This window comes from Onychomys torridus, chromosome 1 (assembly GCF_903995425.1).
Source record: "Onychomys torridus chromosome 1, mOncTor1.1, whole genome shotgun sequence".
Classification (NCBI taxonomy): Eukaryota; Metazoa; Chordata; class Mammalia; order Rodentia; family Cricetidae; genus Onychomys; species Onychomys torridus.
Genome location: NC_050443.1, coordinates 123,650,212 through 123,667,363, shown reverse-complemented (window position 1 = coordinate 123,667,363; position 17,152 = coordinate 123,650,212). Strand labels below are relative to the sequence as shown.

Here is a 17,152-nt window from a genome sequence, read left to right as displayed (position 1 = left end):
CACTTACATTTCATGGAGTTGTTTCTCTCCTACTACCTTATTAGGAGGTCTGGAGCTCAGGTGGCCAGACCTGTGTGCTGGTGCCTCTCCCCACTGAGTATCTCTTGGTCCCAATTCTACACCAATAGGTGTGTCGCTCATTCTAAAAACACAACTCTCCTTCTTCCCAGCTTTCAGGTGATGCTGATCACCCTTTGTTAAGAAATGTGCTGTGGAGGAATTAAACTGAGCATGATGGTCATGCCCAGTGTGTGTATTTGACAATATACATATATCAACTTGATCAGACTAAGGAATTAGGTATTACATGGACTTATATCTTTTTGATAACACCAAATACCTCTGTTTAGCAGATGAAATATTTTCATTGCTCATCTGACCCTCTTAACACATTGGCTTAGGAGGCATAGTCACTGCAGCCCTGTCTGACCTGAAGCCCGATACTGCAGAGACTCTCAGGGGAGCTCAAGCGAAGGCCCTCAGGGTGTCCTCTGCTGCAGTCCTCTCCCCTGTGGGCTGGGAGCAGTCTCCTCGGCGCCGCCTACAGTGGAAACTGCAAAAGCAAGCAGAGCCTGACCATAACTGAACAAGAGGATCCTGGGGTAAGTTCTAGAGCAGGCAATCTACCAGGTATAGCTCCTTGTAGCTATATGCCATCTATAGAACTCCCCCCAACACCTCCACTTTCTAACTTCCAATCTAATCTTCTTTTGTCTAAAAATCCAGAATTTTATTATGATTAAAATTTGTTTTCTAACCTTCCACACTGAGGAGTGACTAAGATGATCACGAGGGTTGAAAGTCTTATGTAGCAGACAGATCTTGAACTGGTTATAGCTAACCTGAACTTCTGATCTTTCCTCTATTTCCTTAATCCTAGGTTAAAAGTGTGAACCATGCCTAGTGTATGACCATCATGCCCAGTGTATGACCATCATGCCCAGTGTATGACCATCATGCCCAGTGTATGACCATCATGCCCAGTTGATGCAATGCTTGCACATGGAATCCAGGGCTTTGTACATGCTGGGGAAGCACTTTATCAACTTTTTAAAAAATTTAGAAGGGGTTGGGGATTTAGCTCAGTGGTAGAGCACTTGCCTAGCAAGCTCAAGGCCCTGGGTTCAGTCCTCAGCTCTGGAAAAAAAAAAGAAAGAAAGAAAAAATCCTTGGGGGTGGGGATTTAGCTCAGTGGTAGAGTGCTTCCCTAGCAAGCCCAAGGCCCTGGGTTCGATCCTCAGCTCTAGAGAAAAAAAACAAAAAACAAAAACAAAACAAAACAAAAAAATTTAGAGAGAGAGAGAGAATATGAGCTTGCACATGTGTGGCTGCCCACATGCCACAATATGGAGATCAGAAGACAACTTCCAGGAGTTGGTTTTCTCTTTCCACTTGGGCATTGGAGGCTGAACTCAGGTCATTAGGCTTAGTGGTAAGTTATTACCCACTGAACATTCTTACCAACCTTTCCCTGTTGGTTTATGAGACAAAATCTTTCCATGACAATTCAGGCTACTCTTAAACTCCCAATCCCCCTGTATCAACTTCTCCAGTCCTCAAGTGTAGATTTCAAGTTCAGCAAGCTTAGCACCTGTGTATGTGTGTTGACAGCACTGTCGCTGGGACCTGAATTAAATTGTCTAGACTCCTGCAGCGTCCATCAGCCTCAACACAGACATAAGCACTTCTAAGCCCCTGATGGTTTCCCTGGTGGCTTCTTGAAGCAAGTGAGCAGTGGACAGAACCAGGGCTTGATCCACAGTCCACCCCTCCACACAGCCATCTGGTCAGCCACAGGCTAGTGCTACTTTTTGGAGGAATCAATACCTCAACTATTTACTTTGGTTTCAGAAATTTAAAAAAATTTTTCATTCACTCATTCAAAATGTGGCCAGGCAGTGGTGGCACACACTTTTAATCTCAGCACTCAGGAGGTAGAAGCAGATGGATCTCTGAGATTTCGAGACCAGCCTCATCTACAAAGCTGATTCAAGGACAGCCAGAACTGTTACACAGAGAAACCTTGTCTTGAAAAACCACACACAAAACAAACAAATACCAGAAAATATTTCGTGTATATCTAGTGCTAAGTGTCAAGGATCAAAGAATAAGCCCCATCAGGCCCTCATCTGTACCAAACCACAGAGGGAAATAGGAGATGACTGGAATCAAAGCCATGAAGGGGCAGAAGGCCTGAAGACAGGTTATGAAAGGGCAGGGATTTCCAAAGAGACAGCACTGACCTGACCCAGGACCCAAGAGTGCAGGCACAAATGAGCTAGGAGCTGTTCTGATGGAGGAAGCCCAGGGCAGGGAAGGAAGTGTAAGGCAGTGTGGCTGTAGCTAGAATAGGACAACCAAGCAGGCCAGAAAGGACCATGCTAAGTAACAGACACTCAAAGTTCATGCACAGAGCAAACTCCCAGAGCAAAAGAAAGACTGGCCTGTTTCTGAGAACTCCCACACTGCATCAATGGCCTTGCAGCAATCAGGTCAGTAAGAGTCCCTAAGGCTCAGGAAACATCAAGGAGAGGAGGTAGAAAGAGTATATATAATGCCAGGGGGTGAGTAGGAACTTTGTAAAAAGCTGTGTTCGTGACTCATTCATGAGTTCATGAGATGTGTTCACCTACAGAAGACCTACACAAGATCAGCCCAGTCAACATTCTAGTCCGGGAGAGGGGCTTACAAGATCCCACTCTCAGCTGAGGGGTTGTTAGCAGTTACTAGTAGTTAATGGTTCCTGGGGAAGGGAGAGTCAATTTTGTCCAAGTGGTGAGCCCTGCCTGGTTCCCCATGCTCTAATGGATGGCTCATATCCAAGTGCATGAAGTCGGTACTAACTGGACTCAAGAGGACAAGAAGGTGGAAAGAGGATATTAGTGGGGTCTGGAGGAGTAGAAGGGGAATAAAGGGTTAACATAATTGGGATACATTATATAGGGATTGGGACACTTGCTGCTCTTGTACGAGCACCCACATGATAGCTCACAACCATCTTTAACTCTAGTTACAGGTAATTCAACACCCTCTCTTGCCTTCTGAAGGCACAAGGGACACACACAGGGCACATGCACATACATATATGCAAGCATAGACATAAATTTGAAATTTTTTAAAAGATACATCATATACATGCATGAAATTATAAAGGAGTGAAAAATACTTTTTTTTAAATTAGCATTTACAGGAGGCAGAGGCACATTGACCTCTATGAGTTAGAGGCCAGCCTAAACTTAAAAACCTCAACCACCACCCCACCCCTAAAATAGCATTTACCCAGCAATACACACAACTGAACATTATACCCATCAACACTCATTCTCACAACTATACAATGCTCCCTTATATTTTCTATCCATCTCATTTAAAAAGCAAGCTGGGTGCAACATGCACACCCTAGTCCTCTGCTAGACTAAGAGCCTAGGCAACATACCAAAATGCTGTCTACTAAAAAGCCCAAAGAACCAAAAGCTCTAACATTTCCTATTACCTACCACTTGCAAACCACTGACTCAAAGCTGGGCAGTGGAAGAGAATGGAAAAGAGGAGGTAAAATTGCTGCCTTTGGGATAGGAGGAGCTACAGATGCTGCTGAGGGTCAAACAGGAGGAAAGCCAAGTGGCCACTGGACTTCACAATGTAGTTGCTGGTGATAAAAACAAGAGCTTCGGAGGAATGATGGGGACAAGTATTAGATAGGAAAGGCTAAACAGAAGAGAAAAAGATACCTAGATGGGGGATGGAAACAAATTAAGCCTATCTATAAATTTCACTTCCATAGGGAGAACCCAGTTGGTCAAATGCTTGCCATTCATGCATGACACTCTAAGTTGGTCCCCAGAACTTAGATGAAAAAGCCAGGTACGGTGGCGTGCACTTGCCATCATAATGTCAGGCAAGCATTCTACCACTAGGCTCTAGCCCCACCCTGCTTTTTCCTCTAAAGTTTTTATTGATTAGACAGGCAGTGTGGCACACGCCTTTAATCCCAGCACTAGGTCAGCAGAGGCAGGTGGATCTCTGAGTTTGAAGACAGCCTGGTCTGCAGAGTGAGTTCCAGGACAGCCAGGACTGTTACATAGAGAAACACTGTGTGTGTGGGTGGGGTGGGGGGGTGATTTTATTTATCTATTAATATGTGGGTATTGTGCCTCTGTGTATGCCTGTGCATATGTATGCCTACTGCCTGCAGATGCCAGAAAGGGGTGTCAGATCCTCTGGAGTTACAGCTGATTGTGGGCAACCATGTGGGTAATAGGAAGCAAACTTTAGGTCCTCTGTAGCCAGTGCTCTTAACCTCTTAGTCATCTCTCCAGCCTTCTGCTTTTCACCTTTTATTGTGAAGCAGGATCTCACTAAATTGCCCAGGCTGGCCTTGAACTCTCTCTGTAGGTCAACTTGTGATTCTCCTGCCTCAGCCTTCCAAGTAGCTGAGACTCCAAGCCTGTGCTACCAGATCCATCTTCTGTTTGATTGAAATGGGTCTACATATAACCCTGGCCCTGAATTCATGATCTGCCTAAGCCCCTCAGGTGCTGGTGTTGCAGTCATATGCTGCCATTCCCACCTAGAGACAGGGAGGTCCTGAGTTCAAACCCTAGCACAAACAGAAGTGGGGCAAGTTTTAGGATTTTTAGATAAGATCTCACTCCACAAGTTGACCCTCAAACTCACAGTAATCTTTCTATTTCAGCCTCCAAATACTAAAGTTACAGGAGTGAATCAGTTTTGTTTTGTTTTTTTCCAGACAGGGTTTCTCTGTGTAGCTTTAGCGCCTGTCCTGGAGCTCGCTCTGTAGCGCAGGCTGGCCTCATTGCATTGAGGTGGAAAGGACATCTGGAAGAGAACCTGGCTCCTGTAGAAGGAGTGGAGGATGATGACAACAGGCTGAAGTGAAGCCGAGAGAACACGGAGTGGACATGCTGAATGCAAGAGGAAGATGGCTGCACAGGGGCAGCCAGTGGGAAAGACGGCACAGAAGGATAGTATAGGGCTTGGAGTGGATGTCAGATAAAGGATGAGCAGCTGAAGAATGAGCTTCAAAATACTGTATTGCCTAGGGTGGGGACAGGAAAGCTAGAAGAGAAAACAGATCTCTGAAACAGCCTTTAGAACCCAAAGGCAAACCTAAGGGTGAAGTTCAGCAGGCCTGAGTGGAGCATCAGCTCTCCCAACTGTGTGATTCTCTAGAGTTCAACAGCTCAGGGGCTGTGGGTGCAGCAGCAAGCATTGAGGTGCTTACGTTCAGCATGGCAGGTGTTAAAGGTAAGCACAGAAGAGACAAATGGAAGAAAGAACTGAGGATATATGGAGGAGAAGATCTTAGAAGCACAGCTGGGTGATCAGGAGTGCTGATGGAGTAAGAAGGTAGCAATCTCTGGACTGCAGATCTCCAAGAAGCCAAAGTAAGCTGGGAGGTTTGCAGAGGTGGACTGCTGAAGCCCTACACAACAAAGAGGGTCACCACCTTCTGGAGATAGTCAGGGCACACTTCCTGGAGACGAAGCAGAAGGAAAGACTGGAGAATTCAGGAGGGATGCAGTGGAGAACAGAATACTATCTGGACCACAGAGAGATGCCAGAAGAAGGAATGGACTCCAACAGGTTGTTGTAGAACCTTGACACAATGAAGGCAAGAAGCAGACAGCCCAAAGACCAGGGTGAATGGGAGGGGAGCAGCATGTGAGCCTTAGAGAGCTAGGATTTCTGTTGGTAAATGTTTGGATACAAGATGGAAGAAGCAGACAGAGCAGCCCCACCTGTGAAAGGCTGGATAGAAAAACGTCCTCCTTTACAGAGGACATGAGGGAAAGTCCTGTGGGACCTGAGCAACAGTCAGAAGAGGACAATTATTTTTGCATTTACGTATGCATGTGTTTCTATGTGTGTGCCTGCCCGTGTGGAGGTAAGAGGACAATTATTTTTGCATTTATGTATGCATGTGTTTCTATGTGTGTGCCTGCCCGTGTGGAGGTAAGAGGACAATTATTTTTGCATTTATGTATGCATGTGTTTCTATGTGTGTGCATGCCCGTGTGGAGGTAAGAGGACAATTATTTTTGCATTTATGTATGCATGTGTTTCTATGTGTGTGCATGCCCGTGTGGAGGTAAGAGGACAATTATTTTTGCATTTATGTATGCATGTGTTTCTATGTGTGTGCATGCCCGTGTGGAGGTTAAGAGGACAAGTTGCAGGAGGTGGGTCTCTCCTTCCACAATGTGGGTTCTGGGGACAGAGCATAGGTGGCCATACTTGACAACAAGCACCTTTTACCTGCTGTTATCTCACCGAGGGAGATGTTAAAGGGACTCAATGAGGAATGAAAACCAACTCCTCCATACTTAGTAACCAACTGTGTGCACACCAACCCCCAAAGTTCACAGGTAAAGTCAGATCCCCTGAAGAGCAGACCCTGAGAAGGAAGGAGAGGGGCAGCTGTGACTATCTTTGAGGATGGATTCTGAAACCCAAGGGAGGAATGAACAGAATGTGGTGCCAGCAGGTATAGCAGGGTACTGCTGGGATTGGGGGCTCTGCTACTGGGTTGCTACTGCAGCTACGACCTAACAGGAGAAGCAGGAAGCACCATCTCTCAGTTCAGAAGCTCCTAGGAGTGGCCAGCTGGCCACATCACACTGACCATCTCATGCACACAAGAACCCTTTCCTATAAGCCTAAACACACAAAAGAGTCCTCACAAGGTGCCCACTCTCCACTGCTCCATACCTAGAGTCTCAAAGTTCCCTTGAATGTACATTTTTCCGTGTTGTTATCTATTTCAGAATCTGGGAAGAGGCCTTTCCAACCTGGCTACCATACCTAGGACAAGCACTGCCATTTCCTCAAATGGAGAGTTCCAATGAGACAACTAGGCAGAGATCTGCTTCACAGCGATGGTGTGGGAACATCTGGAAGTGGTGAGACACTGCCAGAGAAGCCAGGTGTTTTCACATCAGAGTATCAGAGATTATTTCCTAAGCCTGCATCTCTCAGCATCTCAAGCACTGCTTAGAAATTGCCACCACAAACAATTCGACTCCCTACCCTCAGGAGTTTGGAAGCCCCTTGTGGCTCAGCCTCAGTGAACTGGCTCCAACTGGTCCAAAGGCATTCTTTTGAGAAAGATCAAAGATCAGAAGAGACCAAGCCTGCCAACCACAATTTGGAGAGACTGGACACCACCAGTTTACGGCTCATGCAGATGAGAATGGACTCAATTACTTACTTGAAATTCATTTTCATTCTGAGCTTGTTCGGATCCCTCTTTATTACAGGACCTCTATGAATGAGAAAAAGCAAACACTTCCGGTGAGATGGAGCACACTGAGCAGACACTAACTCTGCAACCACAGAACAGGTGTTCACAAAACACCTCAGCTCTTTAACAAGGGCGTTTTGGCCCCCCCAGGTGACCGGCGTAGTCTAAAGGCACCAGCAGTCTCCAGCACTTGTACCAACACCTTCAAAGTGCTTCATCTTTCTACAAGGAAAGGGATGTGCTGCTGGTGACCATCCCCATGTACCTTTCACAGTTTCATTATTAGAGGAAAGTCACTAGAGAGTGCTCCCTTCTAATCGGGCCTTCTGAAGCTCTGCCTGAATTAGCTATGTGGTTCTCTCAAGGGAACCTGCAAAACAGGAATGTCAACATGCCTGTGGAGGGCTGCAGGCAGCAGACAATGTGGACAGAGAGGAAAACACTAACAGGCAGAAAGTTAGCGTGAGCTCTGCACACCTGCCACTAGCTCTTCGATCCAACCAGTCCAAGTTCAATCTCAAGTTCCTCTAGCAATCAGAGGACTGTATGGAACAAAACCCTAAGATTATCTGATAACTGATATATTAGGAGCTATGTTTACATCACTTTCCTCTTGAAATTGAAAATTACTGGCAACCAAGCTTCTAACAGTAACAAAATACTGGACCATTGACCGGCATAGAGCCTGGGCTACTTCTTACAGATCACATATTTCCAAGCCACCCCCACCCCGAGTGCTTTAAAACTGAAACACTGTCCTTTGGTGAGGGTAAGGGAAAAAATAAAATCAGAAATTTAAGGGTTGTGTCAAAATTGTACACTCAGCTGCCTTCAAAACTGTTTTGTTACAATTAGATCAGGTTTCCTTGAGCCAAACTCAAAAGGAATCCTGTAAAGGAAACCTCTGTAAAAGAATTTTAAGCTAACAGTTTCTTGAACATCCCATAAAAAACATACCTTGCCATTCCACAGCTTTATCAAAAACACCTGTACCAAGGGTGGAAAGTGTGGACAGGAAAAAAAAACGCCACGTTAAGCAAAACTGGCTACTCTAGCAGCATTCAAAACACCCTGTGATCTAAAGCGACTGCTCTCATCACCATATACCAAATGACATTCCACAGATATCTTAATGTGTTTGCTATAAAAAGTACATTCCTTATCTTTATTAAAGCAGACAAAATAAACATCCATGTTCATAAAGCTATCTGCAAAAGGTCCCTAACGCTCGTATTCACACATATGCAATGGTAAACATAACATGCGGGTGAGTACTTTGAATCAGGGCAGTCAGTACAAACAGGGTGTGATATTTTCATTTGTGTAATCTGCATTTCTCTGACAAAAATCTAGTTGTTACAGGTTAAATCCCGTTACAATGAAAGGCACAAAAACCAAGTATAACAATGCTCCCAGCTGCTTGCTGACGGTGACTCAAGTTATCAGAAAGTGTTACAGCTGCTCATTCCCAACACCCTGGCACTGGCACCAACCATTGCTCTTACACAGCAGTCTATCTCAAGGAATCTAAAGGTTCCTAATGAGTGAGGGGCTCCATTTTTTTTTTTTATAGCTAGTGTTCTTCCAAAGCACAAAGAAAATCCTGGTGCTTCTCGCTGTGGCTGGTATGGGCAAGCAAGCGCTGTGCTGTGCTGCACATGGCTAATGTGCTCAGGGAGTCACCTAGTGCCTGAAAGCTGACTAGCTAGCTGTCCATGCCCCAAATGGGGGACTGGCTGCTTGTGAATCAGAACAAATTGAGTTAAATGTCTCTGTGCTTTCTTTTTCCTTCAAGGAAAGTTACAAATAAAACAAGTTTCTTGGTCTGATAATTACATAGTAATACTCTGTAGAAAGTCTGGACAAATAAGGAATTTGCACATCCTATGAAATTTGCTGTAACGGGATTTGACCTGTACAAAGCCCTATATGACTATGGTTATTCCTATTCTGTTCCTGCTCTAACTGTATCTTAGAGAGACAGTTAACAGGTTGTTAGCTAACAGAAGTCCTTTCCCTGTCTAATGGTGCTCTCCAAAACAAATCACTTTACCTAAAAAGACAAACTAGCTTAGTCCCAGGACAAGTTTTTTAGCATGTTGTTACAAGAAGTGGACATAAATTCCATTGCTACTTTCCCATACTCACCCACCCCATCCCATTCCAAATGAAGCTATGATTTAACATAAGAGCACCATCGCAAAGGCAAGATGGACTTCTGCAGTCCCATGTTCTGTTTCCTCAGTACAAAATGAGCTGGAACCCAGGAGAAGAGACAGGAAACCTCAAAGCAGAAAGACAGATGGTCATGAAGTCATGAATTCTCAAGGCAGACACCTCTTCCGGTGTGTCCAGCAGACATATTCTGTGTGAGACACTTACTCTGTGAAAGTCCCAAAGACTCTGTCCTGAAGACCAGAAGCAAATTAGGACTTTGAATCTGTAGTAATTTACATTAGTGGCACATTTTATTTAAGGCAAGGATTAAAATATACTGTATAAACATTTAGCACAACTTTATATTTTCTTCCAACTAACTACAAAGTTGAAATTGTTTTTCAAGTTATAAAACATAAATTTGTACAGTTATTTTACTATCTGTGTGTGTTGGAGGTCAGAAAATACTCTTGGGAAGCTGAGTCTCTCCTTCCACTGTGGATTCCAGAAACTGAACTCAGGAAGTCAGGTCAGCATGACATATGCTTATATTCAGTGAGCCTCTTGCTGGACATATTTAATATCTACTTATTTGTTATGCATTGTTTTGTTTTATTTTTCAAGACAGGGTTTCTCTGTGTAGCCCTGGCTGTCCTGGAACTCACTCTGTAGACCAGGCTGGCCTCAAAATCAGAGATCCGCCTGCCTCTGCCTCCCGAGTGCTGGGATTAAAGGTGTGTGCCACTACCACCACCACCAGGCTTATTCGTGTTTTTAAGTTTTTTTTTAATTATTCTGTTGTTTGTTTGTTTGTTTTTGTTGTTTTTTTCAAGACAGGGTTTCTTTGTGTAGCTTTGGAGGCTGTCCTGGAACTCGTTAACTCGTTTTGTAGACCAGGCTGGCCTCGAACTAACCGAGATCTTCCTGCGTGCTGGAATTATAGGAGTGTGCCACCACCGCTACGCCTGTTTTTATTTTTAATTATGTATATACATGTGTGTTTGAATGTGGATTTGAACATGTGTGTGCAATGCCTGTTGAAGCCAGGTATTGGATGCCCTGGAGCTGGAGTTACACTTGACTATGAGCCATCACCTAGGTGCTAGGAACTGAGCCTCTGTAAGTACAATAAGTGGTCTTAACCACCGAGCCACCTCTCTTGTCCCTGCAAATATTATGTTTATTGATCTTGTTTAAATTTAAAATATAAATTCTGCCAGCTAAAGTGAGAGAATAGATTTTCACTTCATGTCTGTCTACTACTCAGAAATGTCTTGAAGGTAAGCAACACACTTGGAGTCAGGTTTCGAATGTTTCTTTTATCTAATACAAATCACAATTAAGGCTTCATGGTTTTGGTTGCCTGGGTTTTTTTTTTGTTTTTCTTTTTTTCCCCCCCAGGGCAAATAGATTGATTTTTAAAAAGTGATGAACAACTGTGGAGAGTGAGAGGGTTTCCAGGGAGAAACCTTTGATTTTATGGTTAAGTGGGTTTTTGTTTGCTTGCTTGCTTGTTTTTTCCCAAGGATGGCAAATTCTCTTCCACTGAGCTAACCCTCAGCTTGGTTTTATATTTTAAATCAGACTATGAAAGTAGTAACTGTTCCTACTACTGAATATTGATCTTCAGAACATTCTATCCCAGGGCCTTGATAAAAAAGGAAGGGGCTGGGGATTTAGCTCAGTGGTAGAGAGTTTGCCTAGCAAGCCCAAGGCCCTGGGTTCAATCCTCAGCTCAAAAAAAAAAAAAACAAAAACAAAAACAAAAAAAAAAAAAAAAAGGAAAAGTATGCAGCAGTTCATGCCTTTAATCCTTGCACTCAGGTAGATCTGAGTTCAAAGCCAGGCAGGGCTACACAGTGAGTCTCCAAACATACAAAAGGAGCAGGAACAGGTAATGTTGGAGCATAGGGTGACAGACCACTTGACTAAGTTTGCTACTGGTTATCTTTTTTTTTTTTTTTGGTTTTTGAGACAGGGTTTCTCTGTGTAGCTTTGGAGCCTGTCCTGGATCTCACTCTGTAGCTCAGACTGGCCTCAAACTCACAGAGATCCACCTGCCTCTGCCTCTGCCTCCTGAGGGCTGGAATTAAAAGCATGTGCCACCACTACCTGGATCTACTGGTTACCTTTAGCTACTTTTTAGGGCTGGAGCTCAGTGGCAGAACCCTTATGTAGCATAGAGGAGGCCTTGGGCTCAATCCCCAGCACTCACATGCACACATGGTATCTATTTTTAGTTCCATACTAAAACAAGTTTCTGTCTCTAAGCTCACTAAAAACCATCACATAAAAAAAAAAACAACTGACTTTATAGGTTTAATTTTGGCCAGTTCTTAATAAGTCTCCTCAAATAATTAATGAGGGAAATGGATTTAACTGAACTGTAACAACAGAGTTTATCTGTGAGTTCAAACAGTAGCACATTGGTGTGCCCTGGGCCTGGGTTTGTGGATATAAATAAACTCGTGAAATGCATAGAGAAGGTGCTGTGAAGTGACAGATAACTGTTTGGAACACTTACAATGTCTCCTTTTTAAAATCATGTGTGGGTATCTGCATGTATGCAGGTATTCACAGGGGCCAGATGTTGGATCCCTTGGAGCTGGAGTTACCTTTTTAAACAAGTCTCTCTATAAAATATAAACTATAGCCTTTTAAAATGGCCTGGGACCTATGGAGGCTTAAGAAAGAATAGACAGCCTGTTTAGTCTGGAAAAACACCCAGCACCCAATGCAGGACTAAGCAGAACCTGAGGATTTCCTGGTCTATGCTCTCCTAAGATCCCAAGAGAGAAGGGAGGGACTTCCTGAGCGCCAGAAGCCCTCACAGAGGCTTAGGCTTCACTACTGTACAGCCCAGGCCTGGTTTTGAAGACTTACAGTCTCCACCCCTATTAGCCAACCACACAATTCTAAGTGACATACCTTTTTTATTATTGTTTGTTTTCTCAATTGTTTTTGAGAGAGGATCTTACTACGTTCCTGGCTGGCCTAGAACTCGGAGATCTGCCTGCATCTTGCTGCCTGAATGCTGAGATTAAAGGCCTTGCATCATCATGCCTGGCAAGAGACATCTTTTTTTTCTTTTTAGTCTTTTCGAGACAGGGTTTCTCTGTGTAGTTTTGGTGCCTGTCCTGGATCTCACTTTGGAGATCCGTCTGGCTCTGCCTCCCGAGTGCTGGGATTAAAGGCATGCGCCACCACCACCAGGCTGGTAAGAGACATCTTAACATGGAAGGCAACACCTGTTGTGATCCCTAGCCACCATAATCCTGCTCAGTTCCTGCTATCAATTAATGCTATTGCTCCATCTCAGGTGAGGCTAGGAAAAACAAAAACAAAAAAACCCAAACACAATAGTTGGGGACCTCCCAAAGCCATGTTTTACTGTTTACTTGTTATTACTATGTATGTCTATGCACATGTGAGTGTATGAATGTATAAACTCACAATCCATGGTATCCCTGTGGCAGTCAGAAGACAATTTTCAGAAATAATTTCTTTCCTTCCACCATGGATTCTGGGGATCAAATTCATTTCACGAAGCTTGTTGGGAAATGCTTTATCCACTGATTCACTTGCTAGCCCTCAGCATTTTATAGCATGTGTACTTCTCAGCATTATCATGGGTCATAGCCTTTCTCTTTCAATGGAGAAATAAAACAATTTTATTTTTAATAAAATTTATTTATAAAGTACAAAACCTGTACTTTACAGAATAGGTTCTCAGTGCAATGGTTTAAAGTTCAGCTTATATAATTACCTCATGGAATCTAAACCAGTCATTTTTATGGCCGTATCTTCTTCTTATCTATCTAGTCTACCTTCCTGGACAGTAGTTATCTTTAACTCAGGGTTCGGGGCTTTTCCAGTCAACCCTGATGACTAACCTAAAACTTCTTGCGTTTTCAAGGGTTTGCAAGCAACTTTTTTCCCAGGGGTCTCCTCTCTCCAGTCTGGCACACTTCCAGGTTGGGTGAGCACTGCTAGACTTCATGCCAGAACTGGAAGCGTAGGGTATGAAGTTGAGGGTGAAGCAGAGTGACCCACTCCCAACAGACATGTGTGCATAGTGTGCTGGCGTTGAAGGAAGAACCCAAGTACTTCAACTGCATTCTCAAAGCCATGGGTTGTGAAGTTACTAAATGTTTGTCATTTTCTACTGAGGAGACAGAAGACAGGGGTCTGGTTTGCCTTGGACAAAAAAAGCAAAAAGAAAAGGTGATATTTCAATACATAACATTCTGAAATCTTAAATCACTCCACCTCTTTAAGCATAGCACAAACTGTAGCTGGTGCTACTTAACAAGCATTACAATTTTCTTTTTAAAAAGCATTTCTTGAATCCAAAAACTAAAGAAAGAAATGAAAGCTGTAGAGAATGCTCCATCTTCAGAGATCTCATACTATACCGTGAATCGTGTCTGTCACCTGGAAACCAGAGTGCTCCAGGCACGATCGCATGGACAAGCCTGCAGCAGAGAACACATGCACACAGCTAAAGTGGTACATTACCCCCCCACCCACACCCTTCGCTCCCCCAACACATTCCTTCCCAGAGGGGTGGGCTGTGGTACAGTCATCATTCAAGAGACCAGATCTGCACTGGCTTTGTGCTATAACCCAAACATTTACAACCAGCAAGACAAAAACACACTTTGAATAGGCCAAAATTAGACACGTCAGTCTGAGGTTTATTTAGTTACCAAAAGGCACCAAAGCAGGTATTGAAAGACAATCAGTAGTGATTTGGCAACTCTATCTGGAGAGCATTAGCTAAGAAATGCTAGTCAGGACAAATGGGTGCCCATAATGGGACTGTGTTTCACTTCTCAGAAACAGATATAATTACACTGTTCTCAAAGCACAGGGGATCTTTGTAAAGCAAAGTTACCCAAACAACTTGAACTCATAATGACATTAATGCTACAAGGAAAAGATGGTAGTTCCCAGGCCTCAAAGCCAGGGCCTGGCTCTCCACCAGGCACCCCAGTGCTTAAGTCACTGCACCAAGTATGACCTCAATTCTTCACAGAAATACTCATGGGCAAGTGACTTCTCAGTAGCCAATAGTTCTGTACTGATTGCCTACAAGCTAGTCTTTATTTTACTGCAGTTTAATGTTTAAACTGTAGTTAAGAAAAAAATAAGACATTTCCTTTTCTTCTGAATTCAAAAGGGACAAGTGTCCCAAATTATAATCTTTGGATCATTGATATATATCTGCGTTGTGCCTTGATACCTTTACTTATATTATAGTTAGTATTTAAACAAACAGCAATATTAGCCTTCTGTTATTCAAAAAAACAAATTAAAACATTTTTGCAGACAGTACTCAAAGGAGTTCTTTGATGTGTTATAGATGCTCATGCCCAGGCCTTCCAGAGTGAAGGCTAGTCTTGCCATTCAGAGGATCTGGCCTAATATTTACTGTTCTGACACAGAGAGGACTAGGCACTCCTGAGTCACCTGGAACAACTTACACCACATGGACAACCCATACTGACATGTGTGTCTTCCACAATTTATGATAAATAAACAAACTATTAGTCAGCTAGACTTGCTTCTATGCTAAGGGATGCTGCAGAGTTCACATTCCTTCCCAGTACCAGAAAGGAAAAATCCAAGTTACACTGAGAGCTGGCTTCAGATGTCTATAAACGCTTTCCTACTAATTCTGTCACCCAAAGTGGAAAAGGCTGAACCACTTACTTTTCAAATCTCTATTAAACTCCTTTAGTTCGCAGGGATTTATACTTGAACTTCCTTTTCATCACCTGTGCAACTGCTAGAAACAGCCTCTCATCTAACTGGAAGCTAGGCTGTGTGGAAGCCACTGCGTTGTGCTGCCATGGTAACAACAGCCCAGTATGTTCGTGTTTAGCAATTTCCTACAAATACTGTACCGTACGCATCTTGTCTCATCTTGTGCTTCTATTTTCAAAAGCAAATATTCTCACCCTTCTTAAACATGGGACTTTTACATAAGCCCCTAAAACTCACACAGATCCTAAACAGAACCTGCAGGACACAGTTGGGAAGTCTGTTTCATGACTCATCTAATAAAGAATGAGGGAAATAAGAAGAGAGGTTTTTTTTTGGGGGGGGGGGGAGACACTGTGGGCCTTAACCCAGTCAGGAGGTGTTACCTTGGCTTTCTGGTCCTAACCCTTAGATCTGCATCAAAGAGCAGCCACTTCACTGCCACTACAGAAATAAAGGACATTAGAATCTCGAAACATCAGGAGAAATAAAAAAGCTAAGAAGCAGCTAGTTATTTTACACCAAAGCATTTTTCAAACAGTTACTGATCAAAGAAGGAGCTTAAGAAATATTTCCACTTAGTATCTGATCCTCAGAGGGAAGAAGCTCAAAATATTTAAAACAAGAATAGGGAAAGGGAAAGAACATACTATATCAGTCCTACAATTAAGCAAAACATCAAAAAGTTTCTGAAAAATATTAAGTCTATCATGTGCAGTAGTCTTCGAGGAACCCTTAAAGGCTACCATGGCATGTACAAAGCTGGCTGGGGAGGCACTTTATTTATTTCTGGGCAAACACAAAAGATGCTGGCTTCCCTGAGGTAGAGATAAAAATAGAAAAACTTAATCCTACTGTTATTAAAATTGTCCTTTAGTAAAAAGTTTACTAACGCAATGGGATTTATTATTTACTAAATATTACTAGACAAAATAATGACACTCCTATTTTCTCAGCTACAGGTGTTTATGCAAATCCTGACACTACTATGAATTTTGGCAATGTTGTTATTGTGGACCTTAAGTATTTCCTTCAATGATAGCTCAACTCATTGCAAAAGGTTGTAATTTGAAAGCTCCAGAATTAAAAATAACAAAACAACAACAACAACAAAACTGTAACTGTTGAAATGTCTGCAAAGACTGACACTCCGAGGTGCAGCCCGGCACAGGGGGGTTCCACTTTTCTGGCTTGGCTCTTGCTATGTGTCCTCAGTCTCCTCTGTAGTCTCTCTGCTCCAGCCATTGTCAGCATCCTGGAGTTGGACGCCTCTCATTCTGTTCTCAGTCTTCCCAATGGCCAACAGCTATTAAATCCAAAACTCCAGGCTGGCAGCAAGTATCACTCTAGACCCTACAGAGTTTGAGACCTCCCCTCGCCACCCCGGAAAAAAGTTGTAATCTGAAGCTGTGGGTTCATGATTCATTTAAAACTACACTTAAGCTAATTTTATGGAAATTAAGGTTCCCATCTGTGAAACAAAAATGAATAACTTTTTTTCATCAAAAATTGTTTTAGTGTCTATTACATCATTTGTGAGATTATTTGGTGTGTGTTTTTGTTTGTTTGTTTTTGTTTTTTGAGACAAGGTATCTCTGTGTCAAACAAAGCTATCCTGGAACAACTCACTATGTAATCCAGGCTGGCCTTGAACTCTGAGATCCGCCTGCCTCTACCTGCCCCCAACCCTGAGTGCTGGGATTAAAGGTATCTGCCACCATGTCGAGTGAGCAGTAGGTGCTTCTTTATCTGCTAAGAAACCACATGGACTTTTCAGCTCAGAGGTTGGCAAGGATAGTCTCCACCTCTTATAAGGGGATATGGCTTCAGGAATAGAAGATGATTTAACATTTTCCTGATTTAAAAAAATAACTGGATAAATGTACCTCTCCCCAAATTCGAATGGTCTGTGTGTAAAACATTCTACTCTATTAGACAGTAAGAGTTAATTCTCCCTTAAATACC

The 17,152-nt window shown here is 43.1% G+C and overlaps 1 protein-coding gene across 3 annotated transcripts in view; it reads right to left on the bottom strand.

Moving 5' to 3' along the window:
* Nucleotides 1-17,152, bottom strand: part of Chka (choline kinase alpha) — a 48,763-nt gene that overhangs the window by 13,376 nt on the left and 18,235 nt on the right. The window contains exons 3-4 of one of the 3 annotated variants that reach the window (XM_036200792.1): nucleotides 8,222-8,251; nucleotides 7,232-7,285 (exon numbers count right to left, since the gene is read on the bottom strand). The exons of 1 other annotated variant lie outside the window; for it this stretch is intronic. In XM_036200792.1, coding sequence (XP_036056685.1) covers nucleotides 7,232-7,285; nucleotides 8,222-8,251 — 84 coding nt within the window. The remainder of the gene's footprint in view (nucleotides 1-7,231; nucleotides 7,286-8,221; nucleotides 8,252-17,152) is intronic. One more of the 3 variants, XM_036200774.1, reaches the window with a different exon arrangement.